We start from the raw sequence: 15,895 nt of genomic DNA on the forward strand, positions 1-15,895 counted from the left end.
TGGTGCAAACTATATACACTTCATAGTGTTAAAAATACTATATGAGGTGTTATTGTGTAATACTAAGTGTATATTACCTAACACTGCCAAAGTGTAATAGTGTCAGCACTAAGCACAGTGTTAATTTAAAAATGAAAAGCGTGAAACTGTATAGACACTGTCCCAGTGTTGATTTAACACTGAAAAGTGTGGACCTGTGTAGACACTGTCCCAGTGTTGATTTAACACTGAAAAGTGTGGACCTGTGTAGACACTGTCCCAGTGTTGATTTAACACTGAAAAGTGTGGACCTGTATAGACACTGTCCCAGTGTTGATTTAACACTGAAAAGTGTGGACCTGTGTAGACACTGTCCCAGTGTTGATTTAACACTGGATCATTTGCTGTGTATATAGCTAGACATACAAACACACGTTATGTTGGAAATACACAAACTGTACAGTATATCAATGCACACTGTGCACCACACGCATTTTGGAAATGTAACACTTCTTCGTCTTCTGCTGTTTGAAAGGTGTAACATAGAACACCTGGCTTCACACACTGCCGATGCAGAAGAGAGAGAAAGATAAAATAGAGTGGGAGAACCAGAGAGAGCGACAGAGGGCAGGAGAAATGGGCCTTTGTGATAGTTTTACATGTCAATGACCACAGGTGGAGAGAGCGTGAACACTAACCCGCACGACACTGGGTCAATTGTGCGCTGCCTCATGGGTCTCCCGGTCGCGGCCGGCTGTGACAGAGCCTGGACTCAAACCAGCATCTCTAGTGGCACAGCTAGCACTGTGATGCAGTGCCATAGACCACTGCGCCACTACGCCACTAACTGTATTAATCAACAGTCTGATACTGTATAAACTGAATACAGTAGATTACCGTAGAATGCACAGTAAAATACCATACATTTGTTTTACAGCACACTAAGACCTGTCATTCCAACAGTCAAACACTGTAAAATGCACAGTAAAATACTGTACATGTGTTTTACAGTATTAATTATGTTGCATTGTGAAAAATTGTTGTGGGCGGGGAAAGAGTCTGTGGCTCATTAACATATTTTATACCGTGCCTTGTAAGAGGCTTTATTTGTTGATCCCGTGAGTACCACCGCAGAATACAGTAATATACTGTATTTTAGGAATTCTTCAAACCTTGTCGAGTAACCTTAAAGTTACTCTACAGTAACTTACTGGCCAATTGTTGCCAGTGATTTACTGTAATTCAGAATACTGTTCAAAAACCTTTTGAACTTTGGTATTGCTGCATGGTATTGTTGTTTTTCACTCATTAACACATTTTTATGCATGTCTTGAAAGAGGCTATATTTGTTGTGCCTGTTAATGAGAGTACTGCATCAATTTAAGTGATATGTGGTAGTGATTCCTACCAATTAAATGTATATAGGGAACAGATCAAAGTGGTAGCAAGTCACAAACCTTTAACAGTTGAGCGGCTAGCCATGTCCTTTTGATATGCTCTGCCCGGTGGTATTGACATTTTAGTTGGCATAGTGTAATATATAATTAAATATTCACTATTAGCAATTGCTGATTTTATTTTTGAACAATTCAACAATAAAGTACTATAATGCTGTTTTGCTATATATATATTTACTGCAGCATGCTGTAAATGATGGTGCATTGTTGAGAATTAATGTGGGCAGAGAAAGAATTGCTGGCTCATTAACATATTTTAAGGCTTGCCTTGTAAGAGGATATATTTGTTGCACCCGTTAGTGAGAGTCCTGTACCAATGTAAGTGATATGTGGCAGTAGTTCCCTAACACCTAAACGTATGTAGGGAAAAGGTCAGAAGTGTAAGATTAAATAAAGGTAAAATAAAAAAGTAGAGGTGAAAGTATCTTTTAACTCTAGATATGCAAGCGATAAATAACAGATTATTCATCAATTCAAAATGCCTACAGCCATGCTGCTTGCTATAATCCCTTATAACCACAGTAACATACTGTAGACAACAATGTGTACTGTTTAATGCTCACTTTTACTGTATTGTACTGTGTTTCATTGCTCTGGCATTAAGTTACCATGAATACTGTAAATTAGATTACAGTAAAACAATTGGTACCGTAAAATGGATTACGGTGTCTGTACTCACTGGCCAATTGCTGCCATTATATAGGAAATGTTTTACAGTGTACTGCAGCGCTGAGCTCTCTCTCTCTCTTTCGCTCTCATCTCTTTCTAACCTACTGACACCCCTTCCCAGACTGGGTCAGTACACACCTCGTAGCTCCCTCCCCTCCTTGGTCCTGCGGACTCTGATCTTCAGCCTCCTGTCTGACTCCTGCAGGACAGGCCAGAAACAGTCCTCAGCCGGGGCTATGACCACGTCCAGAGGCATCACCCTCAACACGCTCAACATACACGCGTTCTAGTGCACTCAGATCAGGAACACACTGACTGCCGTCCAGACCAATGGAGTCCCCCAGGAAAAAGTTTGCAGAATGGCTAAACAAACAAATCACTTGTTCCGAAAAACAGAGGGAAAGCCGGTCAGGTCTAAAATTCCACACCACAAAGTCCCAGCTGTCACTACTCCGACTGGTGGTGACCAAGTCCAAGTCCAAACTCAGATCCCAAAGTCCAAGGAGGGAAGGAACCTTAGTCCCCGGAACTCAAGAGAATGGACGGAACCCACTTCCAGAAAGTAAACTACTCCCAACCATCTATAGATGTACTGCCCACAAGTTCCACAAGTCACTTCTAGAACTAATTCAGTTCAAATCCACCAAGAATCATATTTTTCCTATAATATCTACCAAAGCCATAGAGGTCCAGTAGTATTTTGAGGAATAACTATGGAGAGAAGAAAGAAGAAAGAGAGTACATGTCTGTCTGTCTGTAGCTGCTACTGAGTGTGTCTCTCCGTGCCTTCTCTCCGTGTGTGTGAGCCCACAGGCAGAAGAGCAGTATCCTATTGTTGTGCTGTTTGGCTCTCCCCGTCTCTCATTCGCTCACACTTCTCCCCCTCCCTCTCTGCCTGCTTCCCTCTCTCTCTCTCCCTCCCGCTCCTCTGTGTAGAGGATGACGTAGTTGTTCTCTCTCCTCGCTTGCTCGCCCGGGGGGGTGAATGAGCTCACTTGCCGTGAGCTCAGACTCTGACCCTGCCCTTCCCCTCCTCCCTCCCACTCTTCCTCCCTCACTCCCTCCCTCTCTTGTGGAGCCAGTGCTCCGTCATAGCTAATGTCTAAGGCATGTAACCGCATTCCTTACTCACCATACAAATATGTGGTCACCTCAGGGGCCTAGTGAGCTGGAGCAGGGAGACAGCAACTACTGCTCTATGTGTTTTAGCAAGATACACACTGCATCTCTGTGTGTTTGTGTTCAATTAAATAGTTTGTGATTTATAATGTGCAGTGTGTACAACAAGTAGATGACATCGCTCCCTCTGAAACACATCACTCTCTGCCTTTGCAAAACACACACTCAATGCCTATGTGTGCTTAATTAAATACGGTATGTTTTCTGATGTGCAGTGTGTGTGTGTTTGTGAGTGTAGAGAAGGGATGTTAATTAAACACTGAGTTTTAGAACGTGCATGTACTGAACAATGTGTGTGTACCAGTATGTATTTCATTAGATAGTGTGTGTTCACACTGAACAACAAGTGTGTGTGTGTTGTCTATCACGTATTAGTGTGAATGTATCAAACGACATTTGTGTGCTTGTGTACGCGCTTACAGTGCCTTCAGAAGGTATTCACACCCCTTTACCCTTTCCATATGTTGATGTGTTACAGCCTGAATTTAAAACTGATTACGTTTAGATTTGGTGTCACTGATCAACACACAACACTCCATAATGTCAAAATGGATTATAATATTTTTGAAAATTTTCTAAATTGAAAGTTAAATGTAATGCTGAAATGTATTGAGTCCATTAGTACTCATTCCCTTTGTTATGGCAAGCCTACATAAATAATAAGTAGGACTCATTCTGTGTTCAATAATAGTGGTTAAAATGAATTTTTAATTAGTACCCCAACTCTGTACCCCACACATACAATTATCTGTAAGGTCCCTCAATCGAGCAGTGAGTTCCAAACACAGATTCAACTTCAAATTCCAGGGAGGTTTTTCAATGCCTTCAAAGAAGGGCACTGATTGGTAGATGGGTAAAAATGTTAAAAGCAGACATTGAATATCCCTTTGAGCAAAGTGAAGTTATTAATTACAATTTGGATGGTGTATCAATACACCCAGTCACTACAAAGTTACAGGTGTCCATCTTAACTCAGTTGCAGGAGAGGAAGGAAACTGCTCAGGGATTTCACCATGAGGCCAATGGTGACTTTAAAACAGTTACAAAGTTGAATGATTGTGATAGGAGAAAACTGAGGATGGATCAACAACATTGTAGTTTCTTCACAATGCTAACCTAAATGACAGAGTGAAAATAAGGAAGCCTGTACAGAATAAAAATATTCCAAAACATGCATCCTGTTTGCAACAAGGCACTTAAGTAATACTGTAAAAAATGTGGCAAAGAAATTAACTTTGTTCTAAATAAAAAGTGTTATGTTTTGGGAAAATCAAACACAACACATCACTGAATACCACTCAAGCATGGAATTTTCAAGCATGGTGGTGGCTGCATCATGTTATAGGTACGCTTGTCATCGGAAAGGAATAGGGAGTTCTTTGGGATAAAGAAAATGGAATACAGCTATACGAACAGGCACAACCCTAGAGAAAAACCTAGTTCAGTCTGCTTTCTACCAGACACTGGAAGAAAAATTCATCTTTCAGCAGGACAATAACCTAGATCACATCGCCAAATCAACACTGGAGTTGCTTATCAAGACAACATTGAATGTTCCTGAGTGGCCTAGTTACATTTTTGACTTACATCGTCTTGAAAATCTATGGCAAGACTTGAAAATGTCTGTCTAGCAATGATAAACAATCAACTTGACAGAGCTTGTAGACTTTTAAAAAGAGTCATGGGCAAATAATGTACAATACAGGTGTGCAAACCTCTTAGAGACGTACCCAAAAAGACTCAAAGGTGCTTCTACAAAGTAAATGACTCAGGGGTGTGAATACTTACAGCATGTAAATGAGATATTTCTGTATTTCATCAAGAAATTTGCAAAAAATATCAAAACACATGTTTTCACTTTGTCATTATGGAGTATTGTGTGAAAAAAATACATTATCCATTATGAATTCAGGCAATAACATAACAAAATGTGGAATAAGTCAAGGGATATGAATACCTTCTGAAGGCACTGTATGAATACTTTCTGAAGGCACTGTATTTATGTGTTGTGTAGTATACGGCATGTATTGGAGTGTGTGAGTATTCAATTCAATTCAAATAACTATTATTTCCTGGGAGGGAACTTCATGTATGGTGAAGAATGGTACGAACAAGACATATAACAACAGAACACAACAACATGTAGGCTACAGTATAAAGGATTAGACACATTCTATGTTCTCCCAGGGTACATCCACATGTATACAAATACAAACTTCAATAGAGTTAAGTAGTTTAATAGATGTTGGCACAAAACTAGATGCTGCTCTCTTAGATTTGAATGGGAGATCTTTATACCTGGGCCTGGAGGGTAGGGGGCTCTGCTGGTCTATACCTGGTTATTCAGTGTGTGTGTTATGTCAAACGCTATTTGTTTCCCCTTCTTCCTCACTCGTTTTTTGAAAATGTCACTGAGGGGTTCCTGGCTTGCTCCAATGATCTTCCTACTGATTCTTAATACCCTGTCCAATTGGTTCTAACTTGTGTTCCCTAGAGCACCAAACCAACACAAAATATTAAAAGCTAATATGGATTCTAAAAAGCATTTAAAAAACGCTTGGAGGATTGATTGGTGTTTATTAAACTTCCTTCCACCTCCATAGAAAGAACACAAGACACATACAGTGCGTTGAAAAAGTCTTTAGCCCCTTTCTGATTTTCTCAATTTTTGCATATTTTTTATGGTGAATTATCAGATCAAAACGAATATTAAATAAAGGGAACCTGAGTTTATAAATAACAACAACAAAACATATTTTTTAAATGTAATAATTCTCCTGTGTGAGGAAGTCATTTCCCCCTAACACACAATAACTGGTTGTGTCACCTTCATATGCAATGACTGCAACCAAATGCTTCCTGTGGTTGTTGATCAGTCTCTCACATCACTGTGGAACTGCTTTAACTCAGCGACATTTGTGGGTTTTCAAGCATAAACTGCATGTTTCAAGTCCTGCTGCAACATCTCAATTGGGATTAGGTCTGGACTTTGACTAGAACATTCCCAAAACTTCAAATTGGTTGCTTTTGAACCATTTTCATGAAGACTTGATTGTGTGTTTAGAATCATTGTCTTGCTGCAGGACCCAGCTGCACTTCATCTTCAGCTCACAGATGGATGGCCTGAGATATTCTCCTGTAGAATTCTCTGACACAGAGCACAATTCATGGTTCCTTCTATTAAGGCAAGTCGTCCAGGGTCTGAGGCAGAAAAGCATCCCCAAACCATCACACTACCCCCACCATGCTTGACCGTTGGTATGAGATTCTTACTGTGGAATGCAGTTGTTTGGTTTTCGACCAGACATAGTGCCAAAAAGCACCTGGAAGCTGCTGGATGATCCTCAATAATCTTGTAAGAATGTTCTATGGACAGATGTGTCCCAAAAGTACAACTAGCGGAGTGGAACTATCCTTCCATGAAGTTGCATGATTTTCCAGAGAACGCATAGAGCCCTGAGGTGATTATGTCTTTCATACCATGGCTATAATTTAACACATTTGCCGCAAGAACTGTGTTTATTTGCCGGTAGAATTGTGTTCAACATCTATTGAAGTAGCTAGACAGTTAACTAGGTAGTTGGCTTGGTAACCAAACAAACAGACTTCCTAGTTTAACTAACCAAACCATCTGTCCTACCTTGTTTTTATGAAAATCCAATTCAACAATGTCAATAATGATTTCAATTAAACTTTTGCTCAAACAGAACATGTAAGAATTAACTATAGCCATTGAATTCTACCGTGCAGATATACCATTGGGAAATAATGCACACTCTAGAATGCCCTTCAAGTCAATCAGAAACAAATATTCAACAATCACATGGTATAATGAGTTTTGAATTCCAGTATGGATAGACCATCTTGTGTGTGTACAAGATCTCGTTGTTTTACCAATTTGACTTCAAATTATGACGTTTATCCATGTTTCTCCAAACATCACATTTCAAAGTGTTTTTGACAACCTGACTGCTCCTGCTCAGCATCGTTCTGTTTCTCCAAACATCACATTTCAAAGTGTTTTTGACACCCTGACTGCTCCTGCTCAGCATCATTCCGTTTCTCCAAACATCACATTTCAAAGTGTTTTTGACTCCCTGACTGCTCCTGCTCATCATCGTTCCGTTTCTCCAAACGTCATATTTCGAAGGGTAACGGTTAAGGGTTAAGGTTTGGAGAAGGGTTAAAACATTAACTTTAGGCATTGGGATAGGGATAGGGATAGGGTAAAGGGTAAAAAATATATATAACTAAGGGTCTATCACTGGTATTGAACATGCAACCGTTGGATCTGGAGTCATGGGATTATGCCCATCTGCCTTAGTAAAACACAAGCCAACTTGATAGCAATAGCAATACCGTATTTAAGCACTCACTGTTGCCCCTAATGGCATGTTCTGAAGGCATTTCCTGACGTCCTCCGGACATGTCAGACGCTCAATTTTGAACGATCTGCCTGTTCCGGCTCTTGTCTTAAGACACTATGTTCTCGCTCGGGGAGCAGTGAGAAAGAAAGAACACACACACACACCTTACTATGCCTTACTATGGTATGACAAACATGCAGGCTAACCATAGAAATAGAATCCACCCATTATGCCATCATTGCTTTGAATGGGGAGGCCCGTTCTATAGACTTTATTTCTATGGGCCAAATGTCCTCACACTAAGCAACGAGGATTAGCTGCTCTGTTTTAGGAAGTGAAAATGTAAACAATCACTTTGATCATCAAGTTCAAATTGAGTTTTTGTCACCCTAATCCTACAATTATCTAGATTATCTTTCTAATGTCAACGCCAATCATTTTCTTCCGGTATGATCACAGAACAATTGTAAAATATACTACGTTGTTGCAGTAAAAATGGTTAACTGGATTAGCTACATTGTAAAGTTTTGTTTTTAGCCTCGTAATGGTTGAGGTTTGGATTGGGAAGGGCAGACTGATCCAAGATCTGTGATTAGAGGGAAGTTGTTATCCCTATAACCCTGTGAGTGAGTGACTACAGTGGTGGAACTAGCAGTAGGCCAACATCTGTGGTCCATGATGGTCAGAGAGAGAGGCAGAAGAACTAGGTCATTTGGAAATACGCGCTGAAAACCCTGCCATGTAGCTCAGTTGTTGTATGCCTTTTAAGATGCTTTGGATGAAAGCATCTGCTGAATTAATCTTCTTAATGATTCATCACAAACTCACACATGAACATACTGTACGTACACACACACACAGCAATGCTTTCTAAGCCCTCAATTACAAATACCTATCCACCCGTCTGGAAATTATATCAACCTCATTTGTCAACACAGGTGTGGCACTCCCTAGAGGCCATATTGTGTAACTATTGTCATTATTTAAAGCAAGCATAAATTGACTTTTAGTGTCCAGTAAGTTCCTGTCCATTTCTTTGAGTAGCCAACTACGTGACCATCAGTTGGTGAACTTCAATGGGGTTTGTTGTCCTCTCTCCCTTTCCTCCCCCTCCCCTCTCCTCCCTCGTCCACTTCTTCTCCCCTTCCCCTCACTTCCCTCCTGTCCCTGTCTCCTCCCCAGACAGGATAACAAGGCCCCGAATAGCAGGTCTTTAATTAAGGAATTGCAGATAGGGTGTTAAAAACGAAAGGGGAACACTTTTATTTACTGCACACGTATGCCTGCTGGGTAAAAAAATAGGTTTGCTGGCCACTCTGACCCACCCTAATGGCTTTTGTCTAAACCATTGTCATTGTCAAGCCAAACATGGTTTGCATGACAGTAGTTCCATAAGGACTGAGCAATAGAGCAAATCAGACTGGCACCAAGGCCAAATATAACCAGGACTGGTAAAGAAAAACTACTGGCCCTACAAGTAAAGTAACATATAGGAATAAAATCAAATGTTATTGGTTGCGTACACATATTTTGCAATGTATTGCAGGTGCAGCAAAATAGCCAAAGATATGTGGACACCCTTTAAAATGAGTGGATTTGGCTATTTCAGCCACATGCATTGTTGACAGGTGTGTAAAATTGAGCACACAGCCATACAATCTCCATAGATAAACATTGGCAGTAGAATGGCACAAACTGAAGAACTCAGTAACTTTCAACGTGGCACGTCATAGGATGACACCTTTCCAACAAGTCCGTTCGTCAAATTCCTGTCCTGCTAGAGCTGCCCCGGTCAACTGTAAGTGATGTTATTGTGAAGTGGAAACGTTTAGGAGCAACAACGGCTCAGCCGTAAAGTGGTAGACCACACAAGCTCACGGAATGGGGCCGCCGAGTGCTAAAGCGCGTAGCATGTAAAAACAGTCTGCCCTCGGTTGCAACACTCACTACTGAGTTCCAAACTGTCTCTGGAAGCAACGTCAACACAATAATGGTTCGTCGGGAGCTTCATGAAATGGTTTCCCATGGCCGAGCTGCCACAAACAAGCGTCAGCTGGAGTGGTGTAAAGCTTGCTGTCATTGGACACTGGAGAAGTGAAAACGCGTTGTCTGGAGTGATGAATCACGCTGTTATAGCAGCAAAGAGGGGACCAACTCCATATTAATGCCTATGATTTTGGAATGAGATGTTCAACGAGCAGGTGTCTACATACATACAGTGCCTTGCGAAAGTATTCGGCCCCCTTGATAATTTTGCACGCCCAATTTTTCTGTTTTTGATTTGTTAAAAAAGTTTGAAATATCCAATAAATGTCGTTCCACTTCATGATTGTGTTCTACTTGTTGATTCTTCACAAAAAATACAGTTTTATATCTTTATGTTTGAAGCCTGAAATGTGGCAAAAGGTCGCAAAGTTCAAGGGGGCCGAATACTTTCGCAAGGCACTGTATATATATATGAAGTCGGAAGTTCACATACACCTTAGCCAAATAGTAGAGAGAATGATTTATTTCAGCTTTTATTTCTTTCATCACATTCCCAGTGGGTCAGAAGTTTACATACAGTCAATAAGTATTTGGTAGCATTGTCTTTAAATTGTTTAACTTAGGACAAATGTTTCGGGTAGCCTTCCACAAGCTTCCCACAATAAATAAGTTGGGTGAATTTTGGCCCATTCCTCCTGACAGAGCTGGTGTAACTGAGTCAGGTTTGTAGGCCTCCTTGCTTGCACATGCTTTTTCAGTTCTGCCCACAAATTTTCTATAGGATTGAGGTCTGTGATGGCCACTCCAATACCTTGACTTTGTTGTCCTTAAGACATTTTGCCACAAATGGGGTCAAAGTCCATTTGGAAGACCCATTTGCGACCAAGCTTTAACTTCCTGACTGATGTCTTGAGAGGTTGTTTCAATATATCCACATCATTTTCTTTCCTCATGATGCCATCTATTTTGTGAAGTGCACCAGTCCCTCCTGCAGCAAAGCAACCCCACAACATGATGCTGCCACCCTTGTACTTCACGGTTGGGATGGTGGTCTTCGGCTTGCAAGTGTCCCCCTTTTTCCTCCTAACATAACGATTGTCATTTTGGCCAAACAGTTCTATTTTTGTTTCAATAGACCAGAGGACATTTCTCCAAAAATGTACGATGTTTGTCCCCATGTGCAGTTGCAAACCTTAGTCTGGCTTTATTATGGCGGTTATGGAGCAGTGGCTTCTTCCTTGCTGTCGATATAGGACTCGTTTTACTGTGGATATAGATACTTTTGTACCTGTTTCCTCTAGCATCTTCACAAGGTCCTTTGCTGTTGTTCTGGGATTGATTTGCACTTTTCGCACCAAAGTATGTTTATCTCTAGGAGACAGAACGCGTCTCCTTCGAGCAGTATGACGCCTGCGTGGTCCCATGGTATTTATACTTGCGTACTGTTGTTTGTACAGATGAATGTCGTTCCTTCAGGCATTTGGAAATTGCTCCCAAAGATGAACCAGACTTGTGGAGGTCTACAATTTTAATTCTGAGGTCTTGGCTGATTTCTTTAGATTTTCCCATTTTCTAGTCATCTGTCCTTCCAGGCTTTCTCTTCTCTGGACTTTATATTGCGATTGGCAACTTTCATCAATTTGGTGCATTGGCGCCACTGACCTCGTTCGTCTTTCAGTCACCCACGTGGGTATAACCAATGAGGAGAAGGTACGTGGGTACCTGCTTCTATAAACCAGTGAGGAGATGGGAGAGGCAGGACTTGCAGTGCGATCTGCGTCACAAATAGAACTGACTTCTATTTTAGCCCTTGACAACGCAGACGCACGCGACGTGAGCAGTGTAGTCGGGGTATAAATGTATGTAAACTTCCAACTTCAACTGTATATCCAGTGAAGAGGCAACGCCAGAATCCCAGCGTTGCCTCTTCACTGTTGATGTTGAAACTGGTGTTTTGAGGGTACTATTTAATTAAGCTGCCAGTTGAGGACTTGTGAGGCATCTGTTTCTCAAACTAGACACTCTAATGTACTTGTCCTCTTGCTCAGTTGTGCACTGGGGCCTTCCACTCCTCTTTCTATTCTGGTTAGAGCCAGCATTGTACAAGATCTTCAGTCTCTTGGCAATTTCTCGCATGGAATAGCCTTCATTTCTCAGAACAAGAATAGACTGACAAGTTTCCGAAGAAAGTCATTTGTTTCTGGCCATTTTGAGCCTGTAATCAAACCCACAAATGCTGATGCTCCTTATACTCAACTAGTCTAAAGAAGGCCAGTTTTATTCCTTCTTTAAATCAGAACCACACTTTTTCCAGCTGTGCTAACAATTACAAAAATGTTTTCTAATGATCAATTAGCCTTTTAAATTATAAACTTGGATTAGCTAACACAACATGCCATTGGAACACAGGAGTGATGGTTGCTCATAATGAGCCTCTTTACGCCTATGTAGATGGTGTTGTTACCTAACGCACAACCCTGGTATTTCCACCTATGCAAAACAGTGGTATAGTGTATGTGTTTCTTAGTGGCAGAGTGAGAGCTTCCTTCCTCTTCTAGTTAGGAGAGAGGGCTCGATAACCTCTTCCTCATTCCATTCCCATAAAGTGTGTCAGGTTAGGTTGTCTAAGCACAGCAGAGATAGGTTGCGTCTGCCTGTAAAATCTGTTTGGTTAGGTTGTCTCAGTACAGCAGGGCAAGGATAGGTTGCGCCTAAGGAGCTGCACCACCTGCCTGCCTGTCTCACACCCCAGGCCACACTTGACAGAAGGGAGGGAGGGGCACTACAGTACAGTACGGCACATTTAGGGCTCGTACAGAAGGGAGGGAGGTGCACTACACTACAGTACAGCACATTTAGGGCTCGTACAGAAGGGAGGGAGGGGCACTACAGTACAGTACAGCACATTTAGGGCTCGTACAGAAGGGAGGGAGGGGCACTACAGTACAGCACAGCACATTTAGGGCTCGTACAGAAGGGAGGGAGGTGCACTACAGTAAAGTACAGCACATTTAGGGCTCGTACAGAAGGGAGGGAGGTGCACTACAGTACAGCACATTTAGGGCTCGTACAGAAGGGAGGGAGGTGCACTACAGTACAGCACATTTAGGGCTCGTACAGAAGGGAGGGAGGTGCACTACAGTACAGTACAGCACATTTAGGGCTCGTACAGAAGGGAGGGAGGGGCACTACAGTACAGTACAGCACATTTAGGGCTCGTACAGAAGGGAGGGATGTGCACTACAGTACAGTACAGCACATTTAGGGCTCGTACAGACAGAGACGGGTAAAATGCACAAGAACACATTATGATTCTGTCTTAAAAATAATTCAACTTCTAATGCACCTAAAGGAAAGCCATCTGCCGTCTCCATTGTCTGTCAATGTTTGTACGGGTTTGAAAGTCTGAAAGGATATGCTTAATAACTTACAGCAACACGTTTCCAAATACAAGAGCTACAGTATATGTAATGGGAAGTTCTGTTAATGTGAATAGTATGCATGTTGACTATAATGTGTTGAATGTGATAGCATGTTATATTCAATCTCTCTCTCTCTCTCTCTCTCTCACTCTCTCAAATCAAATCAAATGTTATTGGTCACATACATGTGATTATCAGATGTTATTGCGTGTGTAGCGAAATGCTTGTGCTTCTAGCTCCGACAGTGCAGTAATATCTAACAAGTAATATCTAACAAATTACACAACATACCCAATACACACAAATCTAAGTAGGAATGAATTAAGACTATATACATTTGGACAAGCGATGTCAGAGCGGAACGGACTAAGATACAGTAGAATAGGAGAGAAATACAGTATATACATATTAGATGAGTAATGCAAGATATGTAAACATTATTAAAGTGACTAGTGTTCCATTCCTTAAAGTGGCCAGTGATTCCTAGTCTTCGCCTATAGGCAGCAGCCTTTAATGTGCTAGTGATGGCTGTTTAAAAGTCTGATGGGCCTTGAGATAGAAGCTGTTCTTCAGTCTCTCGGTCCCAGCTTTGATGCACCTGTAATGACCTCGCCTGGATGATAGTGGGGGTAAACAGGCAGTGGCTCGGGTGGTTGATGAACTTTTTGGCCTTCCTGTGACATCGGGTGCTTTTGGTGTCCTGGAGGTCAGGTAGTTTGCCCCGAGTAATGAGTTGGGCAGACTGCACTACCTTCTGGAGAGCCTTGAGGTTGCAGGCGGTGTAGTTGCCGTACCAGGTGGAGATACAGCCTGACAGGGTGCTTTCAATTGTGCATCTGTAAACATTTGTGAGGGTTTGTCTCTCATGCTCGAACTCTCTGTCTCTGTCTCTCTTCAATTTAAACTCAAATTAAGGTCTTTATGGACATGGGAAACATATGTTTACATTGCTAAAACAAGTGATATAAATAATAAACAAAAGTGAAATAATAATACAAAATAACAGTAAACATTACACTCACACAAGTTCCAAAAGAAAAAATACATTTCAAATGTCATATGATGTCTATATACAGTGTTGTAACGATGTGCAAATAGATCAAAATAAATCAACATAAATATGGGTTGTATTTAAAATGGTTGCGCTTGTCTTGAGGCAACAGGTCCCAAATCTTGCTGCCGTGATTGCATATTGTGGTATTTCATCCAATAAACATGGGAGTTTGTCAAAAGTGGATTTGTTTACAAATTATTTGTGGGTCTGTTAAATCTGAGGTAAATATGTGTCTCTAATATGGTCATACATTTGGCAGGAGGTTAGGAAGTGCAGCTCAGTTTCCACCTCGTTTAGTCTTCTCTTGAGAGCCAGGTCAGCCTTTCTCAATAGCAAGGCTATGCTCACTGAGCCTGTACAAAGCTTTCCTTAATTTTGGGTCAGTCACAGCGGTCAGGTATTCTGCCACTGTGTACTCGATGTTTAGGACCAAATAGCATTCTAGTTTGCTCTGTTTTTTTTGTAAATTCTTTCCAATGTGTCAAGTAATTCTCTTTTTGTTTTCTCATGATTTGGTTGGGTCTAATTGTGTTGCTGCCCTGGGGCTCTGTGGGGTCTGTTTGTGTTTGTGAACAGAGCCCCAGGACCAGCTTGCTTAGGGGACTCTTCTCCAGGTTCATCTCTCTGTAGGTGATGGCTTTGTTATGGAAGGTTTGGGAATCGCTTCCTTTTGGTGGTTGTAGAATATGACGCCTATTTTCTGGATTTTGATCATTAGCGGGAATCGGCCTAATTCTGCTCTGCATGCATTATTTGGTGTTTTACATTGTACACAAAGGATCTTTTTGTAGAATTTTACATGCAGAGTCTCAGTTTGGTGTTTGTCTCATTTTGTGAATTCTTGGTAGGTGAGCGGACCCCAGACCTCACAACCATAAAGGGCAATGGGTTTTTATAACTGATTCAAGTATTTTTAGCCAGATCCTAATTGGTATGTCAAATTGTATGTTCCTTTTGATGGCATAGAAGGCCCTTCTTGTGTTGTCTCTCAGATCATTCAAAGCTTTGGGGAAGTTACATGTGGCGCTGATGTTTAGGCCAAGGTGTGAACAGTTTTTTATGTGCCCTAGGGCAACGGTGTCCAGATGTCATTTGTATTTGTGCTCCTGGCAACTGGACCTTTTTTTGGAACACCATTGTTTTTGTCTTACTGAGATTTACGGTCAGGGCCCAGGTCTGACAGAATCTGGGCAAAAGATATAGGTGCTGCTGTAGGCCCTCCTTGGTTGGGGACAGAAGCACCAGATCATCAGCAAATAGTAGACATTTGACTGGAGATTCTGCAGACTGTTCTAGTCCCCTTGCCAATTCATTGATATATATGTTGAAGAGGGTGGGGCTTAAGCTGCATCCCTATCTCACCCCATGGCCTTGTGGAAAGAAATGTTTTTATTTTGCCAATTTTAACCGCACATTTGTTCTTTGTGGACATGGATTTTATAATGTCATATGTTTTTCCTCCAACACCACTTTCCACCAATTTATATAGCAGACCCTCATGCCACATTTAGTCAAACATCTTTTTGAAGTCAACAAAGCATGACAAGAATTTGCCTTTGTTTTGGTTTGTTTGTCAATTAGGGTGTGCAGGGTGAATACATGGTCTGTAGTACGGTAATTTGGTTAAAAGCCCATTTTGACATTTGCGCAGTACATTGTTTTCGATGAGGAAATGTACACGTCTGTGCGATTGGGTCTTGGACTCCCTGACGGGCCACCCCCAGGTGGTGAAGGTAGAAACAACATGTCCTCTTCGCTGATCCGCAACAGTGGGGCCCAACA

At 41.5% G+C, this 15,895-nt stretch overlaps 1 protein-coding gene across 3 annotated transcripts in view; it reads right to left on the reverse strand.

Annotated features, from left to right (window-relative positions):
* Positions 1-15,895, reverse strand: part of LOC109897757 (dual specificity protein phosphatase 8) — a 117,784-nt gene that overhangs the window by 18,682 nt on the left and 83,207 nt on the right. Inside the window, exon 1 of one of the 3 annotated variants that reach the window (XM_020492306.2) lies at positions 2,244-2,926. The exons of the other annotated variants lie outside the window; for them this stretch is intronic. Within the exon in view, the coding sequence (XP_020347895.1) occupies positions 2,244-2,382 (139 nt within the window). The 5' untranslated portion in view covers positions 2,383-2,926. Of the gene's footprint in view, positions 1-2,243; positions 2,927-15,895 lie in introns of those variants that run through there. 3 annotated transcript variants of the gene reach the window in all.

This window comes from Oncorhynchus kisutch, linkage group LG10, assembly GCF_002021735.2.
Source record: "Oncorhynchus kisutch isolate 150728-3 linkage group LG10, Okis_V2, whole genome shotgun sequence".
NCBI lineage: Eukaryota > Metazoa > Chordata > Actinopteri > Salmoniformes > Salmonidae > Oncorhynchus > Oncorhynchus kisutch.